General features: G+C 41.0%; 1 protein-coding gene across 4 annotated transcripts in view; it reads right to left on the bottom strand.

The window, feature by feature from the left end:
* ofcc1 (orofacial cleft 1 candidate 1) overlaps positions 1 to 16,869 on the bottom strand; it is a 308,134-nt gene that overhangs the window by 164,251 nt on the left and 127,014 nt on the right. For all 4 annotated transcript variants that reach the window (XM_087986250.1, XM_087986251.1, XM_043689352.2 and 1 more), the window contains exons 11-12: positions 15,590 to 15,853; positions 7,711 to 7,863 (exon numbers count right to left, since the gene is read on the bottom strand). In XM_087986250.1, the coding sequence (XP_087842376.1) occupies positions 7,711 to 7,863; positions 15,590 to 15,853 (417 nt within the window). The remainder of the gene's footprint in view (positions 1 to 7,710; positions 7,864 to 15,589; positions 15,854 to 16,869) is intronic.

Raw genomic sequence — 16,869 nt, 5'->3', positions numbered from 1 at the left:
AACAAGGGCTCATGATGCCATTGCACACCCCACCTGACTGATGCAGAGTGCAGACACAATGCTGCCCATTCTCCAAACAGCAAATGATGGGGCTGTTGAAGATGTAGTTCTATTGGTTGGATTGAACTGGGAGGTCCTTCCAGTATAGTCTGAACACAGTGTGCTGCATTATCCTGGTGTGCTGGCAATAAGGTCATGTGAAGAAATGGGAAGGAGGAGAGCAGTCTTCTGAGGAAGAGGATGAAGACCCTGGGGTGACGCTCAGCTGTATTGAATACAACAAGCCAGACAGGACCTGACTAACACCCAATTCTAGCAGGTGAGAGCTGTGTGCAGTAGATCATCATGGAATCACCAACGGTCATGATGCTGAAATCTCAGTTACATTGTCAGGATGAATTGCAGTCTCTATTAGTTTTGTCTGTGAATGAACAGTTAAAATGAATACTTGCAGCAGGATACAATAACAGGATACAATTACAAAATTTAGGGCAGCAATCATTAATTTATCCATGAAATTTATCAATTAAGTTCAAAAATAGCTCTAAGAAATTTCCCCCACATAGACTGATTACACTATTTTGAGCCTAACCATTTCTTTTGCAAGGGAGAAACTGAAAATTTCACCTAGCTGTTTTTGGTTGCTGGAGAAATGCAACAACTACTGACAATTTTGTTTGCTATCTTTAACAAAGTTCATGCGTGGAATATTCCAATTGCTTGTCTGATTATGATGTTCCCCTCCTAGATAAAGACAAGATGTGGGTCAATTATGGGTATTGGGGACAAAACTGGGCAGCATGGTTTTGAGGTTGCTGTGTTGTAACATTTCCAGTCAGGGGTTGGATTGCCAATGTCTATCTGGGTGCACAGCAGCCTTTCAAAGATGGCATGAGTTTTAAGAACATGTCTTTTCAGTTTTCTAAACTTTTAATTGTGCAGTAAAGTGAAAAAAACAATTGTTTTAAAACCAAGGACCGCTGCACGTTTTAAAGGCAAGCAACCTGAAAATCAGCATGAACACCTTTACACAGCAGCTAGTTCCAGTCGTGATTGAAGTGTGGCCAGCAGATGAGCTGGAGCCAATGAGTGTGTACAGATGTTTGGTATAGTTAGCCCATTGGTCTGTGGGCAAATGACCAACGAGTGATGACAAAGACCTTCCGCCTGCTATTGCTTCTTAGTCAGCTGAACAGCTTGGGGTTGTGAACAAGATGCAGAGGAGACTTCAGTCCTCCACCAGCTCTGGAGCTCTCTCTAGTCTCTGTAGTAAAAGTCAGTCCAAGCCCGAAGAAAACCAGTTTATTCTTCCTCCAGCAGTTGCTGTAAGGCATGACTTGTACCTAATAAGTTAGAGACATTTTATAATTGTGAACCAGCCCCTGTACCGCCTGCAAATTGTGAAAGCATCCAGAGAAGGGAGACTGAGAAGCAATGTTCTGCTCAAGAACTATCTCAGCTCATTCTGTGATAACAGCACACTGCTCTATCCCAGGGATATGCGACATGAGCTGGTCTCCGCTGAGTGGTGGTGCTAGGAAAGGCACACGGTAATATGGGGCCTGAATCAGATATTAATGATGCCATAGTGATGAGGGATACATGTAGTGAGGCAAGTTCGGTAAGATATGGTGAGAAAGCTCACTGAACCTCACAGCGGAAATCCCTCCAAAAAACTTGTTGCAACTCATACTCCACCTAGAAAATATAAAGTTCAGCCCTACAATATTATTTAATTTATCTTGGCAACTTTGTGCATCAATCTATGCACTTAGAAGACTTGCATTTAGTGCATCAATATCATGTCACACATCAATAACACACATAAAAATCAGTTAATACAGTGGCTAACACACAAAACTATCTGGTACATTAATCATGGTGATTGGTTTAAATATCCCATTGACCGAAATTTAAAAAAGTCATTGGCAATTCCTGGATAAAGCTACCAAGCATCAATTAGCAAGCACTGCAAAGCCATCTAATCAAAATGTTCTTTTTTTTAAACCCAGCAATCCAGAACCAGCAATGACGACAAAACGAAATTAAATTGCTATCAGTAACGTTTTCTTTGCTCATTCAGATCAGTACATGCAGCTAAAAATAACATTTTCAGCAGGATATCATAAGCATTAATAATTACAGAATTTGGGGGGTTGGGGGAAACATCACTAATTTATCCATGAAATTAGTTAATTAAATTCAGAAATAGCTCTAAGAGGTTTCCCCCACATAGACTGACTGCACTATTTTCAGCCTAGCCTTTTAGTTGCGCCAGAGAAGTCGGAAATTTCACCTAGCTGGGTTTGGTTGCTGGAGAAATTCAGCAACTGCTGACAATTTCTGAGATTAGATACCTGATGCCTGCATTGCTCATTGTTGCCAGGTTTATCAAGCGGGTGCTCTAAAGGACATTAGGTGTCAAAGTTACATTGAATATCATAAAATCATAGACACCCTACAGTGTGGAAGCAGGCCATTCGGTCCATCAAGTCCACACCAACCCTCTGAACAGCATTCCATCCAGATACACCACCCTACCCTATCCCTGGCTAATCTACCCAGCCTGCACATCCCTGGACACTTGGGCAATTTAGCATGGACAATCCACCTAACCTGCGCATCTTTTGACTATGGGACGAAACCAGAGTGCCCAGATGAAACCCACGTAGAAACAGGGAGAACGTGCAAACTCCACACAGACAGTAACCCAAGAATGGAATTGAATCCAGGTCCCTGCTGCTGTGAGGCAGCAGTACTAAACACTGAGCTACTATGTCACCATAGAATGGCTCTATAAGAGGCTTGCCTGGAATTCCAGAAAAATGGGCCCCACTCTTTCAGTAGTAGGACTAATACCAGCTTAGATCGCACACAGACTGACTGGCGGCTAAAATGCTGCACTTTATATCCACCTTGCACAGGGCTTTTGGGTGCAACATACACTAATTTCTACCCAGTTGCTCACCATGACAATTAATCTTCCTCATTTCAAAAGCAGATGACTTCACCATTCTCTGGATAAAATTTCACTTTGGATAGTTCTGCATCCTATTCCCATGCCCAAAATGCATTGTGCATTCTACATATATTCAGATTACCTGAAAGCTTATTTTTAAAAAGATATTCTTTTTCCAAGCCATTCACATATGCAGCAAAGAACTGAGTTCTCAGTACATATCTATGGAAAACATCAAATCACATCCCACTAATCAATCAATAAATCCTCTACTCTATTCTGTCTTCTACCTCCTAACTTGTTATTATCTCAAATCATTTGTCTTCAATTCCACATACTGGCATTTTTGCTAATAGTCTCTTGTACTAATTCATAAGAAATGCTTTCTGATAGTCCACCTAGACAATATCCATAGCTGCTGCCAAGTTACTGCTGATTTCTTCAAAAAGGTTCAACCAGATTAGTCAAAATTGACCTAGCCTTCAGAAATCCACAAAATTTCTTCGACCAGATATTACCCAGAATCGTTGTTACTCTTTTCTTAAATAATGGAGTGACATTCACAAATTTCCTAATCAAAGCCATAATTATGAATCTAGAGATCTTTGGAAAAGAAATGACAAATACATACGTAACGTTCTCACCTATATCTATAATACTCTGAGTGGAAGCAATCTAATCATGAAAATGTGTCTCTCTTCAGTCCCATTATTATCCCCATGATCATTGTTTTACTTATAAGTCTCATCTCCTTGATTAATTTTAAGGTTTCCTTACATGTCTATCATTTTATCTCTTTCTTCAATTGTAAAAATTGATTGAAAGTATTCACTCAGCAAGGCATGTAAAAGCACTTAGAACTGTAGTCTATATAAAACTGATATTGTTACATCTCACTAGGGTATCTGACTGGGAATAAAGTCCAGCTATTCCTGAACTCATCACAAAAGTTGAAGATTTTAAATAGTACGCAGAATTCCCCAATTTACTTGGCTTTTAGACCCAAAAAGCATGGTTTCTTTAATTAACAAGAATAACTATCTATGAAAGCAAACAGATTCGAGCTACAGGTAAACAAATATATACCACAGATGTATAACTCTGAGTTAATACTGTAACCCCCCAAACAAATATACACATATGCACACAGACAGGAAAAGGAACATGGGTGTTATGGCAGGAGAGAAAACTGAAAAAGCAGTCAGTGGGTCTCTGTTCACAGGATCGTGTGCTGATCTGACCTCTGTTTTTTGATCTTCCTACTCTGGATGCTTTCACTGGTTATGCTCCCAGGAGGACCAGTTCCACCCCAGAACACACCAGATGGCCTCCTTCTTTAGAGACTGCAATTTCCTTTCCCACATGGTTAAAGATGTCCTCCAACACATCTCGTCTACATCCCGCACCTCTGCCCTCAGACCCCACTCCTCCAACCGTAACAAGGACAGAACGCCCCTGGTGCTCACCTTCCACCCTACCAACCTTCGCATAAACCAAATCATCCGCCGACATTTCCGCCACCTCCAAACAGACCCCACCACCAGGGATATATTTCACTCCCCACCCCTTTCCGCCTTCCGCAAAGACCATTCCCTCTGTGACTACCTGGTCAGGTCCACGCCCCCCTACAACCCACCCTCCCATCTTGGCACTTTCCCCTGCCACCGCAGGAACTGTAAAACCTGCGCCCACACCTCCTCCTCCCTCACCTCTATCCAAGGCACTAAAGGAGCCTTCCACATCCATCAAAGTTTTACTTGCACATCCACTAATATCATTTATTGTATCCGTTGCTCCCGATGCGGTCTCCTCTACATTGGGGAGACTGGGCGCCTCCTAGCAGGGCGCTTTAGGGAACATCTCCGGGACACCTGCACCAATCAACCACACTGCCCCGTGGCCCAACATTTCAACTCCCCCTCCCACTCTGCCGAGGACATGGAGGTCCTGGGCCTCCTTCACCACCGCTCCCTCACCACCAGACGCCTGGAGGAAGAACGCCTCATCTTCCTTGGAACACTTCAACCCCAGGGCATCAATGTGGACTTCAACAGTTTCCTCATTTCCCCTTCCCCAATCTCATCCTAGTTCTAAACTTCCAGCTCAGCACTGTCCCCATGACTTGTCCAGACTTGTCCTACCTGCCTATCTCCTTTTCCACCTATCCACTCCACCCTCTCCTCCCTGACCTATCACCTTCATCCCCTCCCCCACTCACCCATTGTACTCTATGCTACTTTCTCCCCACCCCCACCCTCCTCTAGCTCACTGCCTTTATTCCTGATGAAGGGCTTTTGCCCGTAACGTCGATTTCGAAGTTCCTTGGATGCTGCCTGAACTGCTGTGCTCTTCCAGCACCACTAATCCAGAGAGAGGCACAAGATGGCTAGTTGACATTATAAACTTATTAACTAAAAATTGTAGCTTAGAGCAACAGCTGAAGGAAAGATAAACTGGTTGTTTTCAGGCTGTAAGTGGCATTTATTGCAGAGAACAGACAGTTCCTGATTGATTGGAGTTTTGACATCGTTTCCGTATCCTGTTCACAACCCCGAAATGTTCAACTACCTGAAAACCCAACAAATTGCTGATCGGCAAACAGAAGGTCTTTGCCATTGATAATCTTCCCTCTACCATAACGTCAAAAGTGGGAATATTCGCTAATGTTCATCACCATTCATGACTTCTTATATACTGAAGCAGACCATATCTGAATGCAACAAGTTCTGAACAATGTTCAGGTTTGGACTGACAATTTGCAAGTAACATTTGTGCCACAATGACCATCTCCCATCAGAGACAATCTAACCACCACTGCTTAACATTTAATGGTGTTACCATCACTGAATTCCCCCACTGTTAACAAACATCCTGGAGGTTATTACTTACCAGAACCTCAACTGAACTCACCATATAAATACAGCAAGAACAGGTCAGATGCTAGGATTACAGTGGCAAGTAATTCACTTCCTGAGTCCTCAAAATCTGTCTCGCATCTACAAGGCACAAGTGGGTACCCACTGTCCCACAACTACAGGTAACTGAGAGCTGTGATCCTCTGACAGTCCCATTGTCAGACACAGAACTGGATGGTGCGGACCCTTGCCTTGGCTCAAAGACTCCAGAGCGGGTAAATGACCCCAGTGAGGAGCTGGATAGCTACCTCAACCCAGCGAAGGTCCAGCAGTTCGTGCTCACCATGGGGATGCAGACAGCTACCCCAGAGACAGGACAGTCAAATGGACAATAAACTGAGGGTTAAAGAAGTTTCCTTTGCTATCGTATAACAGGGCACCCACTCAGTAGGTGGGTTCCGCTGAAGCCACAGCTAAATAATAAGAGACTGGATGGTTAATAAAGGGAACTGTAAATAGGATAACTGTAAATTCGAGTAATTCAATCTGTTCTTTAAGACATGCAATGTATATATCTATGAACAACATGACAAATTGTACAAGTACCAAAGATTTATTTCTATGAATAAAGTATATTTTGAAATAAAAAAAAAATCTACAAGGCACAAGTCAGGAGTGTAGCAGAATACTCCCCTCTTGCTTGGGATGAATGCAGCTCCAACGACACTCAAGAAGCTTGACAACATCCAGGCCAAAGCAGTCCAATGGATTTACACCACATGCACAAGCATCTACTCCATTCCCTCCACCACCAATGCTCAATAGCAGCAGTGTGTGCCATCTACAAGATGCACAGCAGAAATTTCACCAAATATCCTCAGACAGCACCTTCTGAATCCATAAGCACTTCCATCTAGAAGGACATGGGCAGCAGATACATGGGAACACCTGGGTCAAAATCCTAGATCTCTCTTGCAAAGGGTATTGTGGGTCTACCTGTAGCACGTGGACTACAGCAGTTGAAGAAGGCAGCTCACCACCACCTTCTCAAGGGCAACCATGGACAAACAATAAATATTAGCCAGTCACCTACATACCACAAGTGAACTAAAAGAAAACTGGAAACAAGTCCACAGACCAATCAGCTACTTATTGCTGGCTGAATCTCCATTTGTCCACACCCCTCAACTCCAGCTCATCTGCAAACTACACTTTTATTCCCTTCAGGAATCTTTGGTTTTTAAAACAATTCTTGCCCCATTTGAGTCCACAATCAAAAATACAAAAAAATGAAGAATACATGTGCATCTTTGTAGAATGACATTAATTTAAAGACGCGGGTGATGCACATTTAAGAACAATTTATTTTTCAGAATTTTTTTCAAAACAGTTCAATTAAGAAAACTCTAATCCAAATATTTGCTACACCTAGCCATTTTAATTATAATAATTTGTCAATGTTTAATTTGAATTAGATTGTGTCTTTTGTTTGCTTAGACATTATTAAATTTCTAAGCATTTCATCACTATTATATGCATGGTAACTTCACACTGATAACTTGCGGCTGCCTTCTTTTAGCTGCACTCAAGGCTTTAAACAAAATAAAAATGAAATAAAAATTAAGTAGCAGTTAGCAGGAAGGTTGAAACATTGGTCAAATGGAACAGTTATCATATGTCTTTCTAAAAAGTAATGTGATCTCCAATATAAGACTTAATGCACATTCCTACATGGCTGCTTTGGGACTATTTATGAAAATTTGTCATAGATTCAATACACAGTGGCTTATTCCAGAATTAGACACATAAATCAGACAAGGTTAATAACTGTGGGCTGAAATTAAGGACCATCTGCATTTAGATTGTGACGTCTTACACCAGACTGCTACAAGTTACCTTCAGGTCTGAGTTGGTGTCCGTTGTGTTCTTATTGGTCTCATTCCTCCCAGAGTCATAAGAACATTCAGGCAAGTTGCCAAAGTATGGAGGTAGCTGGAGTTCCACGACATACTCTTTTTGCCCAAGAAGAGATTTGGGGAGCTTTATTATCTGTGAAAGAATTTAAAATAAAAGCACTTTGGGAGAATTGTGAATAAATTACAGTGGCTGTTGTTGCAAATAAATAAAATCATATTAAATAGTATTAGCTGTCCTAAAGTATTCCAGAAAGGGGTTCCAATCAAATGGGTTGCTGTGTCCTGGATGCTGTCAAGCTTCTTGGGTGTTGTTGGATTTGCTCTAATCCAAGCATTCCATCACACTCCTGGCTCATGCTTGATGGATGGTGAACAGGCTTTGAGGACATGGAATTAGCAGATGAGTTTCTGGTCACAAAGTTCACAGTGTATGACCTGCTATATCTAGCTATAGCAATTATATGGCTAGTCCAATTTCATTTCTGGTCAATAGCTACCCCTCTAGAATGTTAATATATGAGCGGGCGGAGCGATTATGATAATACCAATGAATGTCAAGGGGGGATAATTCAATTCTCTCCTGTTGTTAGTGGTTATTGCTTGGTCCCTACGTTGTGTGAAAATTATTTATCACGTATCAACCAAACCTGACTCGTTCCCATGTCTTGGTGCATTTGGGTATGAACTATTTCGGTATCAGAGGAGCTATGAATTGTACTTAAGACAGAAATCATTAGTGAATATCATCATTGCAAATCTTGTGATGGAAGGAAGGTCTTTAATGAAGCAGTCATAAAGGATTTGGCCCCACTACTTGAAGAACACCTCAAGTGAAGTTCTGGGCTGAGTTGACTGGCATCCAACAACTACAAATGATTTGGAGATGCCGGCGTTGGACTGGGGTGTACAAAGTTAAAAATCACATAACACCAGGTTATAGTCCAACAGGTTTAATTGGAAGCACTAGCTTTCGGAGCAACGCTCCTTCATCAGGTGGTTGAACAACTACAAACGTCTTCTTTTGTGCCTGGTATGACCCCCAAGTAGCGTACAGCTGAAGCCTGACTCTGACTGACTTCAATTTTACAAGGGCTCCTTGATGCCACATTTAGTCAAATGCTGCCTTAATGCCAAAACACTCTTGCTATTCAATGATTCTGCGGCCATCTATTATTATAATTAATAGGCCTGGCAATGTCTATTAATGTGAGTACACTGTGATATCAAAAGATTTTTTGTGAAAGGTGGCTGCAGAAATAGGGGGCTATTTTGCCTTCTTCATGCTGATGAAATTGTAAGTGAGATGTTAGTGATTAGCACACAGCATTTTGCAAGTGTAAATGCGAACTGTATTGCAGGAGAACGTAGGAACCCTGTGCCACTCCCAGGACTTACAAGGTCCTGTTCTGGAAGTTGTGGACAACACCAGGTTTGGCAGGACTGCACAAAGGAGCAGTCTTAAAATGTGAACCCGCACTTTCCAAAACAACAAAACACGGTCTGAGAAATGTTGTTTCAAATTGTTGCTGGAAAATGGTAAGAGCACAGCAAAGCCTCTTGAAATAATGTAGACTCACACATTGAACAATATTAATTTGGCATTGAAGAGTAAAGAAGCAAAACCAATTATATTCAAGAATCTGAAAATGACCAGCTTTACTACCACCATCAGCATTACTGGTGTTATCCAAATTAACTCTGGAACATTCCACATCCACTCTTCAGGGAAACCATAGATTGATTTCTATCTTTTTAACTTTTTTTTAACTCAGTTTCACATTTCTAGTCTGGGTGCATGTATGTCATGCTTTTCATTATATTTAGGAATTAATAAACTCAAACTTTCCTTAACTTAAGAAAACCTAATTAATTTGACTCCACTTAAAACATGTGGATTGTGGAAAGCTATTCAAAGTACCCTTGTTTTGACCAACCAAGGAAGGGATTGACATAAAAGAGAAACCACTTCATCCCTCATCACCTGGAGCATAATCATTTGGGGGTACCCTATCTGAAACCATAAGAAATGAGGGGCCTTCACCCAGGGACCAATTATAATAAACACCAATGGAGATGTACTTGTTGCTGCTGGTGCGATTCCTAGAATTATTTCTCGATCAAAGGCCCTAATTAAGTGATGGTAGGAGAGGCATATTGGGGTGAGGATAATGGAGATCATAGAGGAGGAATTGAGTAAACAAGGACAGTGATTCTCAGCAGACACCTCCCACTTTCTCAATGTGGAATCCCTCAATCAGATTCATTAAGCCCTGAAGACTGGAGGCAACCCAACATGGATTTATTTGTTGTACATATTTTTACTCAACTTGTTGAGATATCTTATGACCCATGTCTGTAATGGCTGCATTCAAAGCACATAGGTAGTAGGACCCCCTCCATCCTGCCTCCCTATCTCCCCACCTCTTTGGTCTTCCTCTTGTAGAAAGTATATTTCCATAGAAATTTCCATGTGCTGCTGCTGGGGGGATCTAGGTGGAAAAGTAACAGTGCCGATGTGATTAATGAAAAAAGGCTATTTGCGATTTGACAACAGACCTTATAGCTCAGTGGTAGACATTCTAGCACTTCACGACAATAGCAGATGACATTAAGATGAGTGCAGAGCAAAGTGTGCAGAGGACTGTGAAACTTTGCAGACGACATAGATACTTTAAGTGAGTGGGCAATGGTCTGGCAGACGGAATACAATATTAATAAATGTGAAGTCATCCATTAGGTAGGAGTAACAGTAAAAAAGACTATTACTTGAATGACAAAAAGTTGCAGCATGCTGCTATGCAGAGGGACCTCGGTGTCCATGTGCATGAATCACTGAGGGTTGGTCTGCAGGTACAACAGGTAATTAGGAAGACAAATGGAATTTTGTCCTTCATTGCTAAATGGATTGAGTTTAAAAGCAGGGAGGTTATGTTGCAGCTGTATAGGGTGTTGGTGAGGCCACATCTAGAGTATTGTATGCAGTTTTGGTCTCCTTACTTGAGAAAGGATGCATTGACACTAGAGGGGGTGCAGAGGAGGTTCACTAGGTTGATTCCAGATTTGAGGGGGTTGGCTTATGAGGAGAGACTGAGTAGACTGGGACTATATTCACTGGAATTCAGACGAATGAGGGGAGAATCTTGTGAAAACATAAAATTATGAAGGGAATAGATGATATGGATGTGGAGAGGATGTTTCTACTGGCAGGTGAAACTAAGACAAGAGGGCATAGCCTCAAAATTAGTGGAAGCAGATTTAGGACTGAATTGAGGAGGAACTTCTTCACCCAGAGGGTTGTGAATATATGGAATTCCCTGCCCAGTGAAGTAGTTGGTGCTAATTTAGTAAAATGTTTTTAAAGCTAAGGTAGATATTTTTTGAACAATTAAGGAATTAAGGGTTATGGTGAGAAGGCAGCTAAGTGGAGGTGAGGCCACAAAATGATCAGCCATGATCTTATTAAATGGCAGAGCAGGCTCGAAGTTCTTAGGTTCTTATGTTAAGTACACCGCAGAGGGCTTGGTGACATGGTGAAATGAGAACAACCTCTCTCTCAGTGTTGGCAAAACTAAAGAGCTTATTATTGACTTCAGAAAGAAGGGAGCAGAACATGCCCCCATCTACATCAACAGAGCTAAGGTTCAGAGGGTCAAGAACATCAAGTTCCTAAGAGTGACGTTAACCAACGATCTGTCCAAGACTTCCCACATAGATATAATGGTCAAGAAGGCACAACAATGCCTCTTCTTCCTCAGGAAATTTGGCATATCTGTAAGGACTCTCACAACTTCTACAGATGCACCACAGAAAGCACACTATCTGGGTGCATAATGGCCTGTTATACCAACTGCTCTGCCTAGGACTGTAGGAAACTCCAGAATGCTGTGTACACAGCCCAGACCATCATGAAAACCAACCTCCCATTCATGGACTCCATTTACATGGTTCGCTACCGCAGAAAGGCTGCCAACGTCATCAAAGACCCATCACATCTTGGCAATGCTCTACTACAACCTCTGCCATCAGGCAGAAGATACAGAAGCTTGTACACATGCACCAACAGGTTCAAGAACAGCACCTTCCCTGCTGTTATTAGACTGATGAATGTACTCTCTAATTTTAAATAACATTGATCTTGCTAATGTTGATCCTTGCCTAGTACTCACCCAGTGCAAAGCAATTTGTATGTCTGTGTCTAGTTTTGTTTACCCTATGATGTGTATGGCCTTGCTATGATCTGCCTGTACTACTCGTAAACAAAGATTTTCACTGTACTTAGGTAAATGTGACAATAAATCAATCAATCAATCACCACCAAACCCACTGGGAAGGAGGGCATTAAATCTCACCCACCCAGAAAATCTAAATTGTCACAACCTATCAGCTTGGAAGTGTGATTCCATCTTTTCTTCCTGGGTCTGCCTGCTAATGTACATGGATTCTGGATTAGTGGTGCTGGAAGAGCACAGCAGTTCAGGCAGCATCCGAGGAGCAGTAAAATCGACGTTTCGGGCAAAAGCCTTTCATCAGGAATAAGTTGCTGATGAAAGGCTTTTGCCCGAAACGTCAATTTTACTGCTCCTCGGATGCTGCCTGAACTGCTGTGCTCTTCCAGCACCACTAATCCAGAATCCGGTTTCCAGCATCTGCAGTCATTGTTTTTACCTGCTAATGTACATGACAAATCTTTATTAGGATGGCACCGATACACAAGCCTTTATGGTACACAGTTCATCACTGATCAATAGAAGTCATTACATTATGTTAATTTGATTTCTTCTTATTAAAATCTTTAATCTTTATAAGATATAAATTTGATAGATTACATATTTATTTCAATGATAATTAAATCATTTAAACTAATTCATATGTTCTCTGTGTAATATTCATATATTAAATATATTGGTATTGATTTAGAATAGTGAATGCTCTATCTTTTATGTGCTAATCATCACGGGGATAGGAACTAAATGGTGTAATGGTTTACAATAGTGGCCTTTCACCCCTTGAATCTGAGTTTTAATTCACATCAGACAACTGAATTAAATGATCCTCAGTTAAACTAATTGAAATCCACAGTTTTGCCTCATAATACATTTACATTTAAGTCCAAAACCAACCTGGATGAAACTGAAGCTTTACTCTCGTGAAGTACAGAAGGACTATTGGGTCCACTCAATACTCTGCATTGTTGAACAGATTCTTCCCATCTCTATCCAGCTTCCCCACTTCCCATTCTTCTTTCAACTTTCATTATCTCACCTGACAAATTCTTGGAGGTTGCCCAAATCTAATAAATGGGCATCACTTAGGCACTATCAACAAGAAGGAGCAGAGATATGTGATATCAGATTCTCCATTAAACAAAAAAAGAACTGAAAAATGTTAACTCTGCTTTCTCCCCACAGATGTTGCCAGACCTGCTGAGTTTTTCCAGCAGTTTCTGTTTTTGTATCAGATTCTTTTTGTTCAGCTTTCCTATTGCAGTTTTCAAAGATGCCAGTAACACTAGATATTTAGATCCATGTAAATGAAGACTGAAGTATATCAATGCCCTAGTTTGCACATGATTTCCCACATGCCTGCCCAGAAACAATGGCTGCCAAAGGTTGCTGGGAACATTGCCACTTGCAAATGCAGATTGTAAGAGTTTTAGAAGAGGAAAGGACTGAAAATTTAAAAACTATTTTTTCCTATTATTTTAGTTGGCTCATGACACCAATAGCCATTTTCAGTCAATTGCATCAGCATTGCTATTTTTCCAGTTAGAACACTAATAACAGCACACAGGAATCCCTCATAAATGTATATTCTCCAGAAAAGGAAGACCAAGGCAGTGGGGAGTAGAGGGAACTACCACCTACATTAGGGTACACAGATCTGTTTTGAATGCATCCAAGAATTTGTGGGCGGCACGGTGGCACAGTGGTTAGCACTGCTGCCTCACAGCGCCTGAGACCCGGGTTCAATTCCCGCCTCAGGCGACTGACTGTGTGGAGTTTGCACGTTCTCCCCGTGTCTGCGTGGGTTTCCTCCGGGTGCTCCGGTTTCCTCCCACAGTCCAAAAGATGTGCAGGGCCAGGTGAATTGGCCATGCTAAATTGCCCGTAGTGTTAGGTAAGGGGTAAATGTAGGGGTATGGGTGGGTTTCGCTTCGGCGGGTCGGTGTGGACTTGTTGGGCCGAAGGGCCTGTTTCTACACTGTAATGTAATCTAATGTAATCTAATCAATAAGTATAAAAGACTTGGCTTAAAATAGAAATTTTCACAACTTTGGTATATTGTGAAATGCTTCATAGCCAATGAAGTATTTCTTAAGTGCAGATATTGCTGGAACATTGAAAAAGTGTGCACAGTAGCCTCTTACAAACAACAATTTTAAATGAGCAGATTATCTATTTTGTTTAGCGATGATGACTGAGTGATAAACATTAGTTAGGACAATATTTTCATTCAACAAAATAGCAATGCAAGATCTTTGTACCTGAGGGGGTGAGAATCCAGCACTTCTTCAATACTGCACTGGAACATCAGCATTGTATAAAGAGGTTGTTTATCGAAGTAACCATGTTAATAAGCCAAGGACCAGGATGAAAGCACATAAAAAACCACTCTGTACAGAAGTCCAATGCAGCAAAAGCAAACAATATAGCCTAGGTGCATGCACAGTTATGTGGAACTGTTAGCTGTAATATGAGGTGTTAAATAAATTTGAATGAGATTTACAAGTAAACAGAATCCATTTTCCTTAATCTCTATTACTTACAAATAACAAATAGAAGTACAAATCAGTCGAGATTTTGTACTCAAGACTCCGGGGTGACACTCAAAGAAACATATGTACCCTAATTTGTGAATGCTGCACACCAGATTCACAAGAGAGGCTATGGCAAAATTGTGTTACATGACACAAGGTGATTTGCAGATAAACTCCTTTGCAAGCATGCCCAGGCCAGTGAGTGATTTAACTCCACCGCTTTATAACCATTCCAAGCTGCCACTCGGGAAAGTAATAACACAAACTATAGATGAATTAAGCACCACACAAAACCTATATTGCTCACACAAACAATTTCAGCTTCTTCACATTGATCAGAGAAATTTGCTACAGTGAAGCACCCTCTTGGTGGCTTATTTTGCAAAGGAAACAATGAACTGCTCTATTAAAATCCCTCATTATTTTGGATATCTCCATTAGGTCACAAGTTTTCCCGACTCTTTATACTGAATCCTTTATTTATTCAGATTAACTCAACTAATGTAAATTCATAGTGGGAGGTATGTTTAATCTCAGGGAGGAATGGACCAGAATGATAGGCTGAACACTCTATAAAGTGTATCTATACAACATCTGCCCCAAATTCTTTTTTGCCAATACCTCTCCATTTGGGCACTCCAAGGATAAAGTTAGAGGCTGAAAATCCCCACTCCTGCCTTAATAACATCATATTGATAATTGGACCTAGCTCCAAAGTAGCTCCATGCTCAGATCCAGACATGTTTCTTGGGGGGATTCATTGGGATTCCTGCAGCAGAGCTGTGGGAATACACAGCCTGACACAACTACTGTATGCTCCATTTTTCCTTTGTTCTCCCTGGAGGACTGAGAAACAATAAAGAGGGAACTTAATATTGGTCTGCCTTATACAACTCCCGCTTTACAGCAAACTCTGAAGGCACACAGACCATATCAATTGAGCAATGGAAGTGAAATGTTACCACACGCTATAAGGAATAATGTACTATGATGACAGCAACTGAAGCACATCAGTTGTTAGACATGTGAATATGTCAGTGTTATGCTTGCTACTGAGATGGAACTCCAAAGAATTTCAATTACCATTTTCATAATGCTGTACCTGAAAATAGAGGTTACTCAGCCAGTGATCTATATCTGATGATATAAGGTTTTCAATTTTTCGGAATTCATCTATTTTGGAGTCCTTGTGTCCCCTTAAAAGGGGACATTTGTATTTTCCTTGCAAAATCTCCAACTGGTTGTTGCAGATGGGAAACGCACCCCATCCCACTGGCCGTTCAATACTTGTGCTAATTCCATGGAGCAGAAAGAGCTCAAAGACTAGGACCATTCCTGGTTGAAGATCATTTCGAGAAGGTAAAACCTAGAGAGAAATAAGAACATTACACAGTTACTGATCTTCACCTTTCGGTTTCCATTAAAATTCTTCCTGAAATAAGTACAATAGGCTAAAAGCATTTCTTCCGTACTGTGCCATTCTCTAATTTGAAGATGGATAGAACTTCAGAAGAGATCAAGGTGGGGCTTCACTTCTGTGAAACTGGTGAACATAAACTGTGCAATTCATCTGTGGTGGATATTTCCACTGATCCCTTTGTCATTTCCCTTTCTATTTCTTCCTTTCATTTCAGATTACCCTCTTAGGTTGGTGGTCTTGGATGATTTATTTTCCAGATGTTGTTAACACCAACATCTTGATTGCCATGGCAAAATGCACTTCTCCGGTGCAGGAAGGCAATATTTGATTTGATTTATTTATTTTCATATGTATCTTGTTTCAAAATACAATGAAAAGTGTATGCCCCAGCTCAGCTCTACTCTCCTTCCTGAACAACGAGGGCAAGGCTAACAAACCTGTTCCCATCAATCATCTGCCTACCTCTCCTCAAACAACTACCCCTAGAAGAAACAATACAATGTTGTTACATTTATATAGCAAATTTTATACACTTCACTGTACTTAAACACTTCACTAGAGCATAAATCAAAAAAACCTGACACTGAGTCACAAAATGATATGTTTGTGCACAATGTCCAAAGAAGTAGGTTTTAAAGAGTACTCTAAATGTAGAGAAGCATTGGGTCTTAGGGAGGGAGGTTTTGAATGGCTGAGCAGACTCCTTGGGCTGAATGGCCTCATATTGCTCCCAAGTCTTATGTTTTCTCTTCAATTGGTAAACATTAATCTATTGGGGCAGATTATCCAGTCATTGTAAAGCTTGCCTGAAATCAATGGAAGATATATCTGGCCGAGCACAAAGAGTAGATTACTCCCATCAACTGATTACTGAAAATTATTCCATTGACTGACTTTTCCTGAATTGATACCAATGGGAACAGCACCACCTTCAAGCTATCCTCAGAGTTACATACCATCCT

This window comes from Chiloscyllium plagiosum, unplaced genomic scaffold (assembly GCF_037043375.1).
Source record: "Chiloscyllium plagiosum isolate Xiang-an unplaced genomic scaffold, Cpla_swu_hap1 HiC_scaffold_4, whole genome shotgun sequence".
Lineage (NCBI taxonomy): Eukaryota > Metazoa > Chordata > Chondrichthyes > Orectolobiformes > Hemiscylliidae > Chiloscyllium > Chiloscyllium plagiosum.
The sequence above is the reverse complement of the archived record's forward strand: the minus strand, read 5'-3'. Positions and strand labels throughout refer to the sequence as shown.